Source organism: Ranitomeya imitator, chromosome 5 (assembly GCF_032444005.1).
Source record: "Ranitomeya imitator isolate aRanImi1 chromosome 5, aRanImi1.pri, whole genome shotgun sequence".
NCBI classification, from domain to species: Eukaryota; Metazoa; Chordata; class Amphibia; order Anura; family Dendrobatidae; genus Ranitomeya; species Ranitomeya imitator.
The window spans coordinates 23,145,287-23,164,759 of record NC_091286.1 but is presented as its reverse complement, the minus strand read 5'-3'; the positions used below and the strand labels follow the sequence as shown (position 1 = coordinate 23,164,759).

Here is a 19,473-nt window from a genome sequence, read left to right as displayed (position 1 = left end):
CTCCATACATGCCGTCACATGAAGGTTTGCTGTGTCTCCCATGCATGGAGCAGATACCAGGATACGGGCGGATATACGAGGAAACATAGACAGAGCGGTAGGTAGGAGGCCATCAACCCAGCAACCACTGGTGTGCATGACCAAACTGCCACAAACAGACACCATGTTGGTGGCATGAGGCCTGACGTCCTGTAGTGTGACCTGTGCTCACAGTGCTGTATTGGCAGGTCTGGCACTGACGCCCCATTCTTCTCACAGATGAGTACATGGGGCAGATGTGAGAGTCTGGAGACGTCGTGGTGAAAATCAACAACAATCATCCATCATACCTCATTGGTCAGTTGGTCAGGGATGGTGTTGTGAGGCTTGGAGGGCCACAGAAACCTCCATTTGATGGCCAACAGGTGCAGGACAATGCCCGACCTCGTGTGGTCAGAATGTAGAAGCAGGTCATGGATGTCTTAGTCATTGAGGTCATCAGCCGGCCCTCACTATCCCCAAACCTGAATCCAATTTAGAAACTCTGGGACACTACGGAATATTGGCATGGACTGTCCAGGAGCTTACTGACCACTGGTCCAGGTCTGGTCTGGTCCAGGTCTCAGAGGAGAATCCCCCCTTCCCAGAACACCATCCATGGTCTGATCAAGGGCATTATTAGGAATGCACACTCATAAGTTACACAAGATGAAATTAATGCTTTACTTTGATTTGGAATGGATATATACGCGTGTGTGTATATATGTAAGTATATACAGTATGTGTGTGTATATATATATACATATATCTATCATATGTTTGTGTATATATATTTATATATGTATATATATGTGTGTGTGTGTGTGTATATGTATATGTATATATATATATATATATATATATATATATATATATATATACACACACACATATACACACAGTACAGACTCTCTCACCCACAAAGCTCTCCACAGTTCTGCACCGCCTTATATCTCCTCTCTGTCTATCGCCCTACACGTGCCCTCCGTTCTACAAATGACCTAAGACTAACATCCCCTGTAATCCGAACCTCGCACCTCCGTCTACAAGACTTCTCTCGTGCTGCGCCAGCTGTCTGGAATGCGCTTCCCCAGACGATCAGACTGATACCTAGCCCCGACCTATTCAAGTGCGCTTTAAAAACCCATCTCTTCAAACAAGCCTACCACACCAACTACTCAGTAAACTAACTTTGCCCTGTTCCCTCCTTCCAAATATTACTCTGAATCTGCACCCTACTATTCATCTGTCCCCACACCCTCCATGCCCCCCACGATAACTGCACTTGATACTTGACTATTGCACTTAAATTGACTCTGTCACCTGAATTTGGAGGGAACAATCTTCAGCCATGGAGGCGGGGTTTTGGGGTGTTAGATTCACCCTTTCCTTACCCGCTGGCTGCATGCTGGCTGCAATATTGGATTGAAGTTCATTCTCTGTCCTCCGTAGTACATGCCTGCACAAGGTAATCTTGCCTTGCGCAGGCGTGTACTATGGAGGACAGAGAATGAACTTCAATCCAATAATGCAGCCAGCGGGTAAGGAAAGGGTGAATCAAACACCAGAAAATCCCGCCTCTATGGCTGAAGATTGTTCCCTCCAAATTCAGGTGACAGAGTCCTTTAAACACACGGGCTGATGACCAGATCATGCAGCTTTATATGAAAATCCCTATTTATTATATTTGCCACACCTGAAATAACAAGCACTTTTCACCTATTGTGTCCCCCCATTTCCTTGCAGATTGTAAGCGTGCGAGCAGGGACCTCACCCCTAATGTCACTGTTTAAATTGTCTTAACTTGTACTGAATTTATTGTCTGTACATGTCCCCGCTTAATTATAAAGTGCTGCGGAATATGTTGCCGCTATATAAATAAAAATTATTATTAAATACAAAATTATTACAGACCAAAAGTTTGGACACAACTTCTCATTTAAAGATTTTTCTGTATTTTCATGACTATGAAAATTGTACATTCACACTGAAGGCATCAAAACTATGAAATTAACACATGTGGAATTATATACTTAACAAAAAAGTGTGAAACAACTGAAATTATGTCTTATATTCTAGGTTCTTCAAAGTAGCCACCTTTTGCTTTGATGATTGCTTTGCACACTCTTGGCATTCTCTTTATTAGCTTCAAGAGGTAGTCACCGGGAATGGTCTTCCAACAATCTTGAAGGAGTTCCCAGAGATGCTTAGCACTTGTCGGCCCTTTTGCCTTCACTCTGCGGTCCAGCTCACCCCAAACCATCTCGATTGGGTTCAGGTCTGGTGACTGTGGAGGCCAGGTCATCTGGCGTAGCACCCCATCACTCTACCTTCTTGGTCAAATAGCCCTTACACAGCCTGGAGGTGTTTGGGGTCATTGTCCTGTTGAAAAATAAATGATGGTCCAACTAAATGCAAACCGGAGGGAATAGCATGCCGCTGCAAGATGCTGTGGTAGCCATGCTGGTTCAGTATGCCTTCAATTTAGAATAAATCCCCAACAGTGTCACCAGCAAAGCACCCGCACACCATCACACCTCCTCCTCCATGCTTCACGGTGGGAACCAGGCATGTAGAGTCCATCCGTTCACCTTTTCTGCGTCGCTCAAAGACGCGGTGGTTGGAACCAAAGATCTCAAATTTGGACTCATCAGACCAAAGCACAGATTTCCACTGGTCTAATGTCCATTCCTTGTGTTCTTTAGCCCAAACAAGTCTCTTCTGCTTGTTGCCTGTCCTTAGCAGTGGTTTCCTAGCAGCTATTTTACCATGAAGGCCTGCTGCACAAAGTCTCCTCTTAACAGTTGTTGTAGAGATGTGTCTGCTGCTAGAACTCTGTGTGGCATTGACCTGGTCTCTCATCTGAGCTGCTGTTAACCTGCGATTTCTGAGGCTGGTGACTCGGATAAACTTATCCTCAGAAGCAGAGGTGACTCTTGGTCTTCCTTTCCTGGGGCGGTCCTCATGTGAGCCAGTTTCTTTGTAGCACTTGATGGTTTTTGCCACTGCACTTGGGGACACTTTCAAAGTTTGCCCAAATTTTCGGACTGACTGACCTTCATTTCTTAAAGTAATGATGGCCGCTCGTTTTTCTTTACTTAGCTGCTTTTTTCTTGCCATAATACAAATTCTAACAGTCTATTCAGTAGGACTATCAGCTGTGTATCCACCAGACTTCTGCACAACACACCTGATGGTTCCAACCCCATTTATAAGGCAAAAAAATCCTACTTATTAAACCTGACAGGGCACACCTGTGAAGTGAAAACCATTCCCGTTGACAACCTCTTGAAGCTCATCAAGAGAATGCCAAGAGTGTGCAAAGCAGTCATCAAAGCAAAAGGTGGCTACTTTGAAGAACCTAGAATATAAGACATAATTTCAGTTGTTTCACACTTTTTCTAAGTATATAATTCCACATGCGATAATTCATAGTTTTGATGCCTTCAGTGTGAATGTACAATATCCATAGTCATGAAAATACAGAAAAATCTTTATACGAAGAGATGTGTACAAACTTTCGGTCTGTACTGTGTGTGTATATATATATATATTTCTTTTTGCAGATAGTCATTAAGGCAACGCCAATCTACTTGTCAAACGATCTGATGGATACGGGTAATATGTGCCCATTGAATACAGTAAATTCCCTGGAACACAGGATCACAGACATCAAGGTAACGTTCATCTAGAACTTCAGTATTTAGTTCCGTATCATGTCCTTACATTCTGCTGAGAAGGCCGGTGTTCTCACTGGCAGTAAACCTAGAGCGGGTGCGTGCTCCCTGTGGTGCCATCTGTTTCCTATGTATAGTGGGTCAGCAGGTGATGGAGACCACTGTGCCCGGGAGAGAACGCTGCCAACTACATCAGCTGGATGGGCAGTATCTTCTCATTTCATATTTGCTCATGTGTCGGAGGTTTGTCTTTTTTTTTTCTTTTCTATTCCTCTTTTCTTCCATTATATTGTTAGAGACTCCGATCCAAGAGGGTGTCGGGCCTCCTTTAGTCTTTCGAACCGCAGCAGTTCTCCGTCGCATAGATTGCTCGTATGTTGTAGTTGTTCTGCATGCATATCCGCTCACATGGATGAGATAGCTGCTAATTAGATGGAGGTACTGACCCAGAAAGGCTCCAGAAAGCTAAGATCTGAGGACTGGGAAGCAAGGAAAACTCGCTGATGTTCTCCTGGAAGCAATGGTTATATGACCTTGTGGTACTGTGCTGCTACCAAGAAGGGATGAACGTTGTTGGCACTTGGTCATCTGACGTTGTAGACTCTGCTAAGGAACATCAGGTTTTGGGTTCAGACCCGTTAGTTGGACACTGGCATTGTATTCACCTGTAGTTTTCTTCATTGAGCATAGCCTGTTCATTACTTTCCTCTGAACGATTCTTCACTTTCAGTAGAACGATTCTTTACATTCATCTCTCTCATTTTATTAAAACAATTTTTCAAAACCACCTTTGATACTTTCGTCAGACTGCTCCTTTACATCCTCCTCTGACCATTTTTGTAAGAACAAATTTTCACATCCTCCTTTAACCCCTTTAGTCAGAATGATTCCCCCAGTGATTCTTTCAGCAGAGCAATTCTTGACATCCTCCTCTGATCTTTTAATTAGAACAGTTCTTCACATCCACTTCTAACCTTTCATCAGAACAGTTTTTCACACCCTCTCTTGAACTTTTCATCAGTACGATTCTTAACATTATCCTCCGTTCTAGTTGTCAGAACGATTCTTAACATTCTCTTCTCCCATGTCATCACAATAAATTCTTCGCCACCCATTCTGATCCCTTCATCACAATTCTTTACATCTTTCTCTGACCCTTTCTTTATAAATGATTCTTCACCTCCTCAGACACTTTTCCATCGTACGATTCCTCACCTGATTACCAATGCATGATGCGTCGTCTTTTTTTTAACTTAAGTAAATGTTTATTAAAAATATCAGCACAATTTACACATTATATTCTTGTTTTCAATACAAACATTCCCCCCTAACCAATCCCCATCATTCCCAACTTTTCCCGCCCCCGCCCAAGAAGACAGCAAACTTACCAACGGATCCCTTGGCACCTTGCATCTATACGCTCCTTCCATGCGACTCAAAACCACCAGCCAAAAAGCAGCCAGTCTCGGACAGGTCCACATCATATGAAATATATCAGCATTTATAGTCTTACACATTGGGCACTCAGTCAGCACGCAGACCTGCTTTATATAATATTTCCAGGGATTTGTAGACCCTGTGCACTATAGAGAGCTGCGACAGCCTATGCGGTTCGCTCAGTGACAGTCGTGGAACCCACTCCAGCACCGACTCCCAAATTTCGTTTTCCAATGGGCCCAGATCCCTCTCACATTTAGCTTTCGCATTTATCGGAAATCCCAAAAGGTAAGTATGCAGTAAATCTTAATAAAGAGTGGAGATGACCCCCCTAGTAGTCCCTTCCCCGCACACATATTCCAACAATATATCCCTTTGGATTCTAATGCATCCATCCCTATTCTGAGCTCCAAATACGTGTCTCATCTGCACATATTGATATTCCCCCGAAGACCCAAGATCAAAATCCGCCTGCAGTTGGGAAAAGGATTTCAGCTCCCGCTGCTCAAGTATTTGATACACATATTGAATCCCCTTGGCCTGCCACTCTGGTAATACCCATAAGGCCACAGACTCAGGTAGGTTATTATTATGGCATAGCGGGGAGAACCTGGTTAGTCCCGTGATGCCACGATTTTGGTTCAATCTACCCCACAGCTTACCTATCAAAAATATAGTTGGATACAATTTCCCCAATGCCCCCAGGGATCCATCCTCTAGACACTGTACTACTGGCCTTCTTTTCGTCACCTTTTCCACCAATTGCTGTACCGCACTGGACGACCCCTCATGCGCCCAGCCCTTTAAATGCTGACACTGGGCTGCAAGAAAATAAACTTCAGGATTGGGCAAAGCCGAACCCCCATCTTCCTTGGGTCGCTGAAGCGTCTCCAGTCTGATACGTGGATAATGTCTCCCCCCATACCATTTTCCTGAACATGGAATTAATCTGTCTAAATTTTCCACGCGATATCCACACTGGCGCATTATGGAGAATATATAGTAATTTTGGCATCAAAGTCATTTTAATAAGGTTAACCCTGCCCACCACTGACTAGTGCAACTTTATCCAAGCATCTACTTTTGCCTTAATGTCGCCTAAAACCGGAGTCAGATTTCTATGAACGTACAAGTATTTAAATTGACTAACCACCTTAAGTCTACTTTCACACTAGCGTCGTACGACGCACGTCACATTGCGACGTTGCAACGTACCGACGCATACTGTGAAAGGGCCGCACAACGGGGGCAGCAGATGCAGTTTTTCAACGCATCCGCTGCCCCATTCTGAGCTGCGGGGAGGAGGGGCGGAGTTCCGGCCGCGCATGCGCGGTCGGAAATGGCGGACACGACGCACCAAAAAACATTACATGCAACGTTTTTTGGTTTCGACGGTCCGCCAAAACACGACGCAACCGTCGCACGACGGGGGTCCCAGCCCCTCCAGAAAAGTCACTGTGTCTCCCGCCAACGCGTCAACCCGAAGAATATAGGTCCGCGTAAAAATCGGCAAAGACCCTCGCGATCTCTGAATTTTCGGAGACTCTAATGTCACTCCCAGAAGCCAGGAAATGGACAAACGAAGTACTCCTCTGGGCAGAAGCCACCAGCGACAGCATGTGGCCCGCAGTTTCACCCTCCTGAAAATAAGCCAGTCTCTGAAACTCACGCTTCCTTTCCGCCTTTCTTAACAGAATTTCCTGTAGATGATTTTGAGCTGTTTTCAATCTATTCCCAGCCTCAGGAGTGCCCTTTGTTACCATCTCATCCTCCGCCGCCGTCGGCCCATCAATCGCTACCTTCTCCGCCTCTCTTGTCTTCCGCTTACATCTACGGATATCTCTGAACAGCAGCCCCCTTAAGTACGCCTTCATGGCCTCCCATACCGTAAGGGCGTCTGTGCTCCCATCATTCAGCAAAAAGAATTCCGTCACCTCCTGTTTTATTTTATGTAAATCTATACTATTCAACCAGTTAGGGTGAATCTTCCACTCTCTCCTGTTTGTAGCCTGCACCTCCAGCAATCGGAACTCCACCTCAATTGGACTATGGTCTGAGAGGGCCCTAGGTAAGTACCGCACACCCCCCACCATTGTGTCCAACAGACGATTGCCCAGAGCCAGATCAATCCTGGACAGAGTACTATGGGCCGGCGAATAACATGAATATCCCCTTTCCTCAACGTGTCTAACTCTCCATAGGTCAGTCATACCAATTTCACGAATATAAGTCCCAAACGTAGTAATGTGTCCCACCGTCCTATTCTGGGAATTTTTATTTTTGTCCCAAAAATCATCACAGATATTATTGAGATCCCCAATGATTAGAAATGGTGTCGGGGCCCCAGCGTTCCACCCGTTCCAGCACCTCTCTAATTTTCTTACTTGAGTACGGGGGCGGAATATACATTGCCGCTATGCACATCAACCCTCCATTTATTTTACATTTTACCACCACACACTGACCGTCCACATCCACCTGCACTTTCACCTCTTCATAATGCACAGACACAGAATGGTATGCCCTCTGTATCCAGCGCCTATTTAATACATCCACCCTCTCCCGCACGAAGTGCGTCACCAGCAGGCAAATCATTGAAGCGTATGATGCGTCTTCTTTAACACATCTGTATAGCAGAGGTATTCCCGGTCTGACGCTGGGTCTCCTGGCCTAAAATAACGGGAGCATATCGGTCTTATGCTGTCAGTTCAGGTCAGGTTGGCAATTGTGGTTACAACTAGTGTTGAGCGATACCTTCCGATATTTGAAAGTATCGGTATCGGATGGTATCGGCCGATACCGGCAAAATATCGGATCTCGCCGATGTCGAGTTCCGATACCAATACAAGTCAATGGGACACAAATATCGGAATGTATCCTCGATGGTTCCAAGGGTCTGGAGGAGAGGAAACTCTCCTTCAGGCCCTGGGATCCATATTCATGTAAAAAATAAAGAATAAAAATAAAAAATATGGCTATACTCACTCCTCCGAAGAACCCTGGCTGTCACCGCTGCGAGCGTCCGCCTCCGTTCCTGAGAATTGCAGAGAGTGAAGGACCTTCGATGACATCGCGGTCACCTGACCGGTCACCTGACCGCGACGTCATCGAAGGTCCTTCACTCACTACATTCTCAGGAACAGAGGCGGACGCTCGCAGCGGTGACAGCCAGGGTTCTTCGGAGGGGTGAGTATAGCCATATTTTTTATTTTTATTCTTTATTTTTTACATGAATATGGATCCCAGGGCCTGAAGGAGAGTCTCCTCTCCTCCAGACCCTTGGAACCATACGCACCGCACACTCGGATACCGATTTCCGATATCACAAAAATATCGGATCTCGGTATCGGAATTCCGATACAGCAAATATCGGCCGATACCCGATACTTGCAGTATCGGAATGCTCAACACTAGTTACAACACGGACTGTAAAATACCACCGTTGTGTGGATCAAATGTAAACTGGCGATACGAACGTGACTATTTTCACAGCTTAATGCGTTATTGCCGATTAGAATTGAGTAAATATTCTGCATTTTATTCCTTTTTATCTTTCGCATTCTTGTAGTCCTGTCTATGGAAAAGGTACAACCAGTCATATCAAAGCCTTGACCTGAGCGATCTTGAAAATGATCCAGGTAAGAAGCGTCTGACTTACAACTTATATGAATGAGTTCAGGTTCAGTGTGGGTAAAATTACAGTTAATCATCTTTTCGGTACTGATAATCTACGACATCAAATGTTCAGGGGGAAGAAGGATGAATACAACTCCAAGAACACCATCCCAAACATGAAGCATGGTGGAGGAAACATCCTACTTTGGGGATGCTTTTCTGCAAAAGGGACATGACAACTGCACCGTATTAAAGGGAGGATAGATGGGGTCATATATCGCGAAATGTTTGCAAAGAACCATCTGGGTGTAATAACATGCCGGCATTATATGTTCTAAGGGGAGTTAAACTAGGAGAGTCCCCTGTAGAGAAGGATCTGGGTGTAACAGTGGGCATCATATATCATTCCAGGTACTCACTGGAATAGGTAATGGGGTGCCAGGGAATTACCATGACATCCAAGAGCCTACTGAAGGCCACATGGCTACCATGTTGGTAAATCTGGCCGGGCTTCATAGGAGACCATTATTTTAGCTATCTACTACAAATCGGTAGTATTGTATTATATATGGAACAAGTGATCTAACAATCCCAGGTTGAGGTCCCCTAAGGGGACTAAAAAAAAAGTACATGAAATTATAAAAAAATAAAAATAAAATATTAATATAAAATATTATATATAAATAAATAGTACATGAAATTGTAAACCTATATATGAATATATAGTGAACCAAAGGTAGATGGACAGTAACTAACTAAAATAAACCCTATAGAGACAGAATCTAAAAAAAAAATAAAAATCACATTGTATGATTTTTACATAATTAATTTGCGTTTTATTGCATGAAATAAGTATTTGATCACCGACCAACCAGGAAGAAATCTGGCTCTCACAGACCTGTTAGTTTTTCTTTAAGAAGCCTCCTACTCTGCACCTGTTTGAACTCGTTACCTGTATAAATGACCCCTGTCCACACAGTCAATCACGCTCCAACCTCTCCACCATGGCCAAGACCCAAAAAGCTGTCTAAGGACACCATGGACAAAATCGTAGACCTGCACAAAGCTGGGATACAGGACAATAGGCAAGCAGCTTGGTGAGAAGGTGACAACTGATTGCAAAAATTATTAGAAAATGGAAGAAACACAAGATGACTGTCAATCTTTCTCGGCCTGGTGCCTCCATGCAAGATCTCATCTTTTGGGGGAAGGATGCTTGTGAGAAAGGTCAGGAATCAGCCCAGAACTACACTGCAGGACCTGATCAACGACCTGAAGAGAGCTGGGACCACAGTCTCAAACGTTATTGTTAGTAACACACTAGGCCGTCATGGATTAAAATCCTGCAGGGCACACAAGGTCCCCCTGCTCACAACAGCACATGTCCAGACCTGTTTAAGTTCGCCAATGATCATCTGGATGATGCAGAGGAGGCATCGGAGAAGATCATGTGGTCAGATGAGACCAAACTAGAACTTTTTGGTTTCACCTCCACTCGCCGTGTTTGGAGGAAGAAGTATGAGCACAACCCTAAGAACACCGTCCCAACCGTGAAGCATGGTGGGGGAAACATCATACTTTGTGGGTGCTTTTCTGCAAAGGGGACAGGGCGACTGAACCATATTGTAGGGAGGATGGATGGGGTTATGTATCGCGAGATTTTGGCCAACAACTTCCTTCCCACAGTAAGAGCCTTGAAGATGATTCGTGGCTGGGTCTTCCAGCATGACAATGACCCAAAACACACAGTCAGGACAACTAAGGAGTGGCTCCATAAGAAGCATTTCAAGGTCCTGGAGTGGCCTAGCCAGTCTCCAGACCTGAACCCTATAGAAAATCTTTGGCGAGATCTGAAACTCAATGTTGCTCATCGACAACCCCAAAATCAGAAATATCTGGAGAAGATCTGTATGGAGGAGGGGGCCAAAATCCCTACTTATTTTCCCCACTGTATATATGTATACCCCTCAATAAACAAATCTCACCCCATTTTTCCTAATTTAAAATAGAGATTAAAAAAGTTAAACTATTTTTATCTTTTGTAGAAGTTATGAGGCTGGGTAGTGTCTGTGTGAGCAGGAAGGGGTTAAAGGCAGAATGCTTGGTATTAAATGTCCGTGCAGCAGCGAGGGTAATGCAATTAACCCCCAGACCCCAGAGCCGCAGCAGATCAATGTCAGGTGCACCAAGGTTCCCATTGTGTTGCTACATTGTTTTCTGGCACAGCTCCCTGCTTACAATTGCTTTTGGCACCCAGCCGTCTGTGTCATGTGTGGCCATTGGTTACATTGTGTACGCGTCGAGGAAAGTCTGTGAATAAATGCTGAACGCTTCCAGGATTTCTGCATTGTGCATTGAAAATACAATGTGTTGTGAACCTGAGAAATTGCACAGTGCTATGAGGCGATGTCTGATGAATCAGGTCATCTGTGCTCAGACATCACCGCAGGAAGGTGGCTGCTGGTGCCCTCTGGTGGACAGTGGGGAGTATAACAGGCCAATCATTCATTACTGATCCTGAGTTACATCCTGTATTATACTTCAGAGCTGCACTCACTATTCTGCTGGTGCAGTCACTGTGTACATACATTACATTACTGATCCTGAGTTACATCCTGTATTATACTCCAGAGCTGCACTCACTATTCTGCTGGTGCAGTCACTGTGTACATACATTACATTACTGATCCTGGGTTACATCCTGTATTATACTCCAGAGCTGCACTCACTATTCTGCTGGTGCAGTCACTGTGTACATACATTACATTACTGATCCTGAGTTACATCCTGTATTATACCCCAGAGCTGCTCTCACTATTCTGCTGGTGCAGTCACTGTGTACATACATTACATTACTGATCCTGAGTTACATCCTGTATTATACCCCAGAGCTGCACTCACTATTCTGCTGGTGCAGTCACTGTGTACATACATTACATTACTGATCCGGAGTTACATCCTGTATTATACTCCAGAGCTGCACTCCCTATTCTGCTGGTGCATTCACTGTGTACATACATTACATTACTGATCCTGGGTTACATCCTGTATTATACTCCAGAGCTGCACTCACTATTCTGCTGGTGCATTCACTGTGTACATACATTACATTACTGATCCTGAGTTACATCCTGTATTATACCCCAGAGCTGCACTCACTATTCTGCTGGTGCAGTCACTGTGTACATACATTACATTACTGATCCTGAGTTACATCCTGTATTATTCTCCAGAGCTGCACTCACTATTCTGGTGGTGCAGTCACTGTGTACATACATTACATTACTGATCCTGAGTTACATCCTGTATTATACCACAGAGCTGCACTCACTATTCTGCTGGTGCAGTCACTGTGGACATACATTACATTACTGATCCTGAGTTACATCCTGTATTATACCACAGAGCTGCACTCACTATTCTGCTGGTGCAGTCACTGTGGACATACATTACATTACTGATCCTGAGTTACCTCCTGTATTATACCCCAGAGCTGCACTCACTATTCTGCTGGTGCAGTCACTGTGTACATACATTACTGATCCTGATTTACATCCTGTATTATACCCCAGAGCTGCACTCACTATTCTGCTGGTGCATTCACTGTGTACATACATTACTGATCCTGAGTTACATCCTGTATTATACCCCAGAGCTGCACTCACTATTCTGCTGGTGCATTCACTGTGTACATACATTACTGATCCTGAGTTACATCCTGTATTATACCCCAGAGCTGCACTCACTATTCTGCTGGTGCATTCACTGTGTACATACATTACTGATCCTGAGTTACATCCTGTATTATACCCCAGAGCTGCACTCACTATTCTGCTGGTGCAGTCACTGTGTACATACATTACATTACTGATCCTGAGTTACATCCTGTATTATACCCCAGAGCTGCACTCACTATTCTGCTGGTGCAGTCACTGTGTACATACATTATATTACTGATCCTGAGTTACATCCTGTATTATACCCCAGAGCTGCACTCACTATTCTGTTGGTGCTGTCACTGTGTACATACATTACATTACTGATCCTGAGTTACCTCCTGTATTATACCCCAGAGCTGCACTCACTATTCTGCTGGTGCAGTCACTGTGTACATACATTACTGATCCTGAGTTACATCCTGTATTATACCCCAGAGCTGCACTCACTATTCTGCTGGTGCAGTCACTGTGTACATACATTACATTACTGATCCTGAGTTACATCCTGTATTATTCTCCAGAGCTGCACTCACTATTCTGGTGGTGCAGTCACTGTGTACATACATTACATTACTGATCCTGAGTTACATCCTGTATTATACCCCAGAGCTGCACTCACTATTCTGCTGGTGCAGTCACTGTGGACATACATTACATTACTGATCCTGAGTTACATCCTGTATTATACCCCAGAGCTGCACTCACTATTCTGCTGGTGCAGTCACTGTGTACATACATTACATTACTGATCCTGAGTTACATCCTGTATTATACCCCAGAGCTGCACTCACTATTCTGCTGGTGCAGTCACTGTGTTCATACATTACATAACTCAGGATCAGTAACATCCTGTATTATACTCCAGAGCTGCACTCACTATTCTGCTGGTGCAGTCACTGTGTACATACATTACATTACTGATCCTGAGTTACATCCTGTATTATTCTTTAACTGTATAGCAGTAATGTGTGGGCACTATATGACGGTATGTTGTAGGTACTGTATAGAAGTAATGTGTGGGCACTATATGACGGTATGTTGTAGGTACTGTATAGCAGTAATGTGTGGGCACTATATGACGGTATGTTGTAGGTACTGTATAGAAGTAATGTGTGGGCACTATATGACGGTATGTTGTAGGTACTGTATAGCAGTAATGTGTGGGCACTATATGACGGTATGTTGTAGGTACTGTATAGAAGTAATGTGTGGGCACTATATGACGGTATGTTGTAGGTACTGTATAGCAGTAATGTGTGGGCACTATATGACGGTATGTTGTAGGTACTGTATAGCAGTAATGTGTGGGCACTATATGACGGTATGTTGTAGGTACTGTATAGCAGTAATGTGTGGGCACTATATGACGGTATGTGTCAGGTACTGTATAGCAGTAATGTGTGGGCACTATATGATGGTATGTTGTAGGTACTGTATAGCAGTAATGTGTGGGCACTATATGACGGTATGTGTCAGGTACTGTATAGCAGTAATGTGTGGGCACTATATGATGGTATGTGTCAGGTACTGTATAGCAGTAATGTGTGGGCACTATATGACGGTATGTGTCAGGTACTGTATAGCAGTAATGTGTCGGCACTATATGACGGTATGTGTCAGGTACTGTATAGCAGTAATGTGTGGGCACTATATGATGGTATGTGTCAGGTACTGTATAGCAGTAATGTGTGGGCACTATATGACGGTATGTGTCAGGTACTGTATAGCAGTAATGTGTGGGCACTATATGACGGTATGTGTCAGGTACTGTATAGCAGTAATGTGTGGGCACTATATGATGGTATGTTGTAGGTACTGTATAGAAGTAATGGGTGGGCACTATATGATGGTATGTTGTAGGTACTGTATTATTATTATTTATTGTTATAGCGCCATTTATTCCATGGCGCTTTACATGTGAGGAGGGGTATACATAAAAACAAGTACAATAATCTTAAACAATACAAGTCATAACTGGTACAGGAGGAATGAGGACCCTGCCCGCGAGGGCTCACAATCTACAAGGGATGGGTGAGGATACAGGAGGAGAGAGGACCCTGCCTGCGAGGGCTCACAATCTACAAGGGATGGGTGAGGATACAGGAGGAGTGAGGATCCTGCCCGCGAGGGCCCACAATCTACAAGGGATGGGTGAGGATACAGGAGGAGAGAGGACCCTGCCCGCGAGGGCTCACAATCTACAAGGGATGGGTAAGGATACAGTAGGTGAGGATAGAGCTGGTCGTGCAGCGGTTTGGTCGATCGGTGGTTACTGCAGGTTGTAGGCTTGGAAGAGGTGGGTCTTCAGGTTCTTTTTGAAGGTTTCGATGGTAGGTGAGAGTCTGATGTGTTGTGGTAGAGGGTTCCAGAGTAGGGGTGATGCGCGAGAGAAATCTTGTATACGATTGTGGGAAGAGGAGATAAGAGGGGAGTAGAGAAGGAGATCTTGTGAGGATCGGAGGTTGCGTGTAGGTAAGTACCGGGAGACGAGGTCACAGATGTATGGAGAAGACAGGTTGTGGATGGCTTTGTATGTCATGGTTAGGGTTTTGTACTGGAGTCTCTGGGTAATGGGGAGCCAGTGAAGGGATTGACAGAGGGGAGAAGCTGGGGAATAGCGGGGGGACAGGTGGATTAGTCGGGCAGCAGAGTTTAGAATAGATTGGAGGGGTGCGAGAGTGTTAGAGGGGAGGCCACAGAGCAGGAGGTTACAGTAGTCGAGGCGGGAGATGATGAGGGCATGGACTAGGGTTTTTGCAGATTCTTGGTTAAGGAACGTACGGATCTCTGAAAAATTTTTGAGTTGGAGGCGGCAGGAAGTGGAAAGGGTTTGGATATGCGGTTTGAAGGAGAGATCAGCGTCAAGGATTACCCCGAAGCAGCGAGCTTGTGGGACTGGGGAGAGTGGGCAGCCGTTTACTGTAATGGATAGGTTCGTTGGGGGGTCGCGTGAGATGGGGGAAGATGATGAATTCGGTTTTGTCCATGTTAAGTTTTAGAAATCTAGCGGAGAAGAAGGATGAAATAGCGGATAGACATTGAGGGATTCTGGTTAGAAGGGAGGTGATATCTGGTCCGGAGATGTAGATCTGTGTGTCATCAGCATAGAGATGATACTGAAAACCGTGAGATTCTATGAGCTGTCCCAGGCCAAAGGTGTAAATGGAGAAGAGCAGGGGCCCAAGGACTGAACCTTGCGGGACTCTGACAGATAGGGGGCGAGGCGAGGAGGTGGTGTGTGAGTGGGAGACGCTGAATGTCCGGTCTGTTAGGTATGACGAGATCCAGGATAGGGCCAAGTCTGTGAGGCCAAGGGATGAGAGGGTCTGTAATAATAGGGAATGGTCCACTATGTCAAAGGCAGAGGACAGGTCCAGGAGGAGGAGGACAGAGTAGTGTCGCTTGCTCTTGGCGGTTAAAAGGTCATTGGTGACCTTAGTTAGAGCAGTTTCAGTGGAATGGTGTGACCGGAAGCCTGATTGTAAGTGGTCGAAAAGGGATCAGCAAGATAGATGTGAGGACAGTTCAAGATGGACGTGTTGTTCCAGTAGTTTGGAGGCATAGGGGAGAAGTGATATAGGGCGATAGCTAGATACAGAGGATGGGTCAAGAGAGGGCTTTTTGAGGATAGGTGTGATTGAGGCATGTTTAAAGGGGAATACACCATTTGTTAGTGATAGGTTGAAGACATGGGTTACGGTTGGGATGAAGACTGTGGCGAGGTTTGGGAAGAAGTGGGAAGGGATCGGGTCAAGTGCCCAGGTGGTGAGATGCGATCTTGAGAGTAGAGTGGAGAGTCGATCTTCTGTAATGGTGGAGAAGTTGGTTTTGGATGGAGGTGGAGGGCTGGGTAGTTGGGAGGAAGGGCTCTGGGGGTTGTCCACTAAAACGGTCTCTGATGTTCTCAATCTTCTGCTTGAAAAATGAGGCAAAGTCTTCAGCTGAGATGAGTGGGGAGGGAGGAGGTGCTGGGGGACGGAGGAGAGAATTGAAGGTGTTGAATAACTGTTTAGGGTTGTGAGACAGGGAGGATATGAGAGATGAGAAGTAGGTTTGTTTAGCTGTGGCGAGTGTGGTCTTGAAAGTAGTGAGGGACTGTTTGAATGCGATGTAGTGCTCGTTGGACTGGGATCTTTTCCATCTGCGCTGAGCAGCCCTGGAAGCTCGCCTCAGATATTTGGTCAGGCTGGTGTGCCAGGGCTGTCTGTTGATTTTGCGAGCTTTGGTATTTGTGAGAGGGGCGACCGATTCCAAAGCTACAGCTATATGGTGTTATATAGAGCGTCAGCGTCATCCGCATTGTGTAGGGAACTTATGTCTGTGAGAGGGAGGAGGGATTCAGAGAGTGAGTGTAGATCAAGGTGTTTAAGATGTCTGAGGGTGTGAAAGTTTGTGGGGTGGGGATTGTAGACAAGGAGTGGAGAGGGAAGAGAATGTGAGTAGATTGTGGTCAGAAAGAGGAAGAGGTGAGTTAGAGAGGTTAGATAGGGAGCAGAGGCGGGTGAAGATGAGGTCCAATGTGTGACCATCTTTGTGGGTGGTTGTAGAAGACCATTGAGTGAGGCCAAAGGAGGAAAGTGTTAGCAGGTGGGAGCATGAGGGGGCTGTCTGTGTTTGGAGACAGAGGATTGTATTTTGAGGAACAGTTCTGAGGAGGAGGTGAGATGGATGCGGAGGATTGAGGAAGAGATGAACAGTTCCTTACTAGGTGTAGGGATTAGGGGATGTAGCAGAAAGTGAAGGATTATAGGGGTGAGAGTGACAACAAACAGAAACATTGTTTACAGTGACTGTGTCCAGTTACCGTCAGTTCCAATTCTGGTTTTAATTCTACATTAATCTTCACACTTCTAGGACACACTTATAGGAATCACGCTGCAGACTAAAGTCATTGCAGACCTGTACTATGCAATATATGTACAACTGAGTGCATTCTGGTGTGAAGCAGAGAGGAGTGGTCTCTGTCCATCTTGGTCAGAGAATTAAAAGCAGATGCATATAATCAAGCCAGAGTATGTGTCAGGTACTGTATAGCAGTAATGTGTGGGCACTATATGACGGCATTTTTCATACCTACCGTGTATAACTTTTACAATGACAAGACGGTGTGCAGAACTGGTGGGGTCCTTCTTTGCTGTTGGCTCCATTGTGTTGCCTGCACCGTGTCTTATCCTCAGTAATGTTATTTCCTTTTCTTAGATTTGCTTTCTGCCAATATTATGCTTTCGTTGAACCATCCTCCTGCCACAGAAGTTGTCCTGCAGATCATCTCGGAGTGTTACCCCCAGGTAATCATACAATTAATTACAGCCCCATCTGTGACCTCATCCTCACTAGCCTGTGCTACTAGTAATCCTGGGGGACCATTCTAGGACCCCCACAATCTCTTCACAGCGCCACCCCTGCCCATAGGCTTGGTGTGGTATTGCAGCTCGGCTCCATCACATCAATGCAGCCGATCTGCAAATCCAGACGTTACATGAGGTGCCTTGTGCTTGAACCAAGGCGGCCATGTCTTCCAAACTCCGACTATCGTCTGCATCTATGATAGACCACCCATTACCAGGAAATTAGCACTTCACCTGTTTTCTTGGAGATAAGCGGCGCCTAGGGTGTCTGGCAGCCATTTATGATGATGTTGGGGGCATTGCCTGTATGAAGTCTGCGGCACCTAATACCAGTATGACCAGTGCGGACCCCCATTTCAGTGCTGTCATGCCGCTTCTCTGCCTTTTGCTTTCAGAATCTTCTATGAAATAGTATATTGATATATATATATATTTATTTATAATACTAATAATCTTTATTTATATAGCGCCAACATATTCCGCAGCGCTTTACAGTTTAACAGTTTCAAACACAACAGTCATAGCTAACAATGTTAACAATACAGTAATAAAGCAAAATAAGACGACCCTGCTCGTGAGAGCTTACAATCTACAATGAGGTGGGGGAGATGCAAAGTACAGGTGTGTATTTACAGTGATGTATTTACAATGATGGTCCAGCCATCTTCATGGAGTGGGGGGTAGATGGAGATACTGAATGGGCTACACAAACACACAAACATAAAATGAGTTTGATTAGGGAACGTGATAGGCCGCTCTGAACAAATGTGTTTTGAGCGAGCGCCTAAAACTATGCAAGTTGTGGATGGTCCTAATATCTTGGGGTAGAGCATTCCAGAGGATTGGCGCAGCACAGGAGAAGTCTTGTAGTCGGGAGTGGGAGGTACGGATTAGTGCAGAGGTTAGTCGAAAGTCGTTTGCAGAGCGCAGTGGTTGGCTAGGCCGATAGACAGAAATGAGGGAGGAGATGTAAGGGGGTGCTGCACTATGGAGAGCTTTGTGAGTGAGAACAAGTACTTTGAATTGTATCCTGTAATGAATGGGCAGCCAGTGTAACGACTGGCGAAGAGCGGACGCGTCCGAGTAACGATTAGCCAAATGGACGACCCTGGCTGCTGCATTAAGGATGGACTGGAGAGGGGAAAGTCGAGCAAGAGGGAGGCCAATTAATAGAGCGTTACAGTAGTCCAGGTGGGAGTGGATCAGGGCGACAGTAAGGGTTTTTGTTGTTTCCATGGTGAGAAAAGGGCGGATTCTAGAGATGTTCTTTAGGTGTAAGCGGCACGAGCGGGCAAGAGATTGTATGTGGGAGGTGAAGGAGAGATCAGAGTCAAACATAACACCCAGACAGCGCGCCTGCTGCCGGGGTGTTATTATGGTGCCACCCACGGAGAGGGAAATGTCAGATTTAGGGAGGTTAGTAGAAGGCGGGAGCAGAAGAAGTTCAGTTTTGGAGAGGTTGAGTTTCAGATAGAGAGCAGACATGATGTTGGAGACTGCGGACAGACAGTCAGTGGTGTTCTGTAGTACAGCGGGGGTAAGGTCAGGGGATGACGTATATAGTTGTGTGTCATCAGCGTAAAGATGGTACTGAAAGCCAAATCTGCTGATGGTCTGTCCAATTGGGGCTGTGTAGAGGGAGAAGAGAAGGGGGCCAAG

General features: G+C 45.3%; 1 protein-coding gene across 1 annotated transcript in view; it reads left to right on the top strand.

Moving 5' to 3' along the window:
- The window catches only part of LOC138637648 (nuclear RNA export factor 1-like), a 70,274-nt gene that overhangs the window by 12,344 nt on the left and 38,457 nt on the right, over window positions 1-19,473 (top strand). The window contains exons 6-8 of the mRNA XM_069726484.1: window positions 3,585-3,695; window positions 8,701-8,770; window positions 17,666-17,754. Coding sequence (XP_069582585.1) covers window positions 3,585-3,695; window positions 8,701-8,770; window positions 17,666-17,754 — 270 coding nt within the window. The remainder of the gene's footprint in view (window positions 1-3,584; window positions 3,696-8,700; window positions 8,771-17,665; window positions 17,755-19,473) is intronic.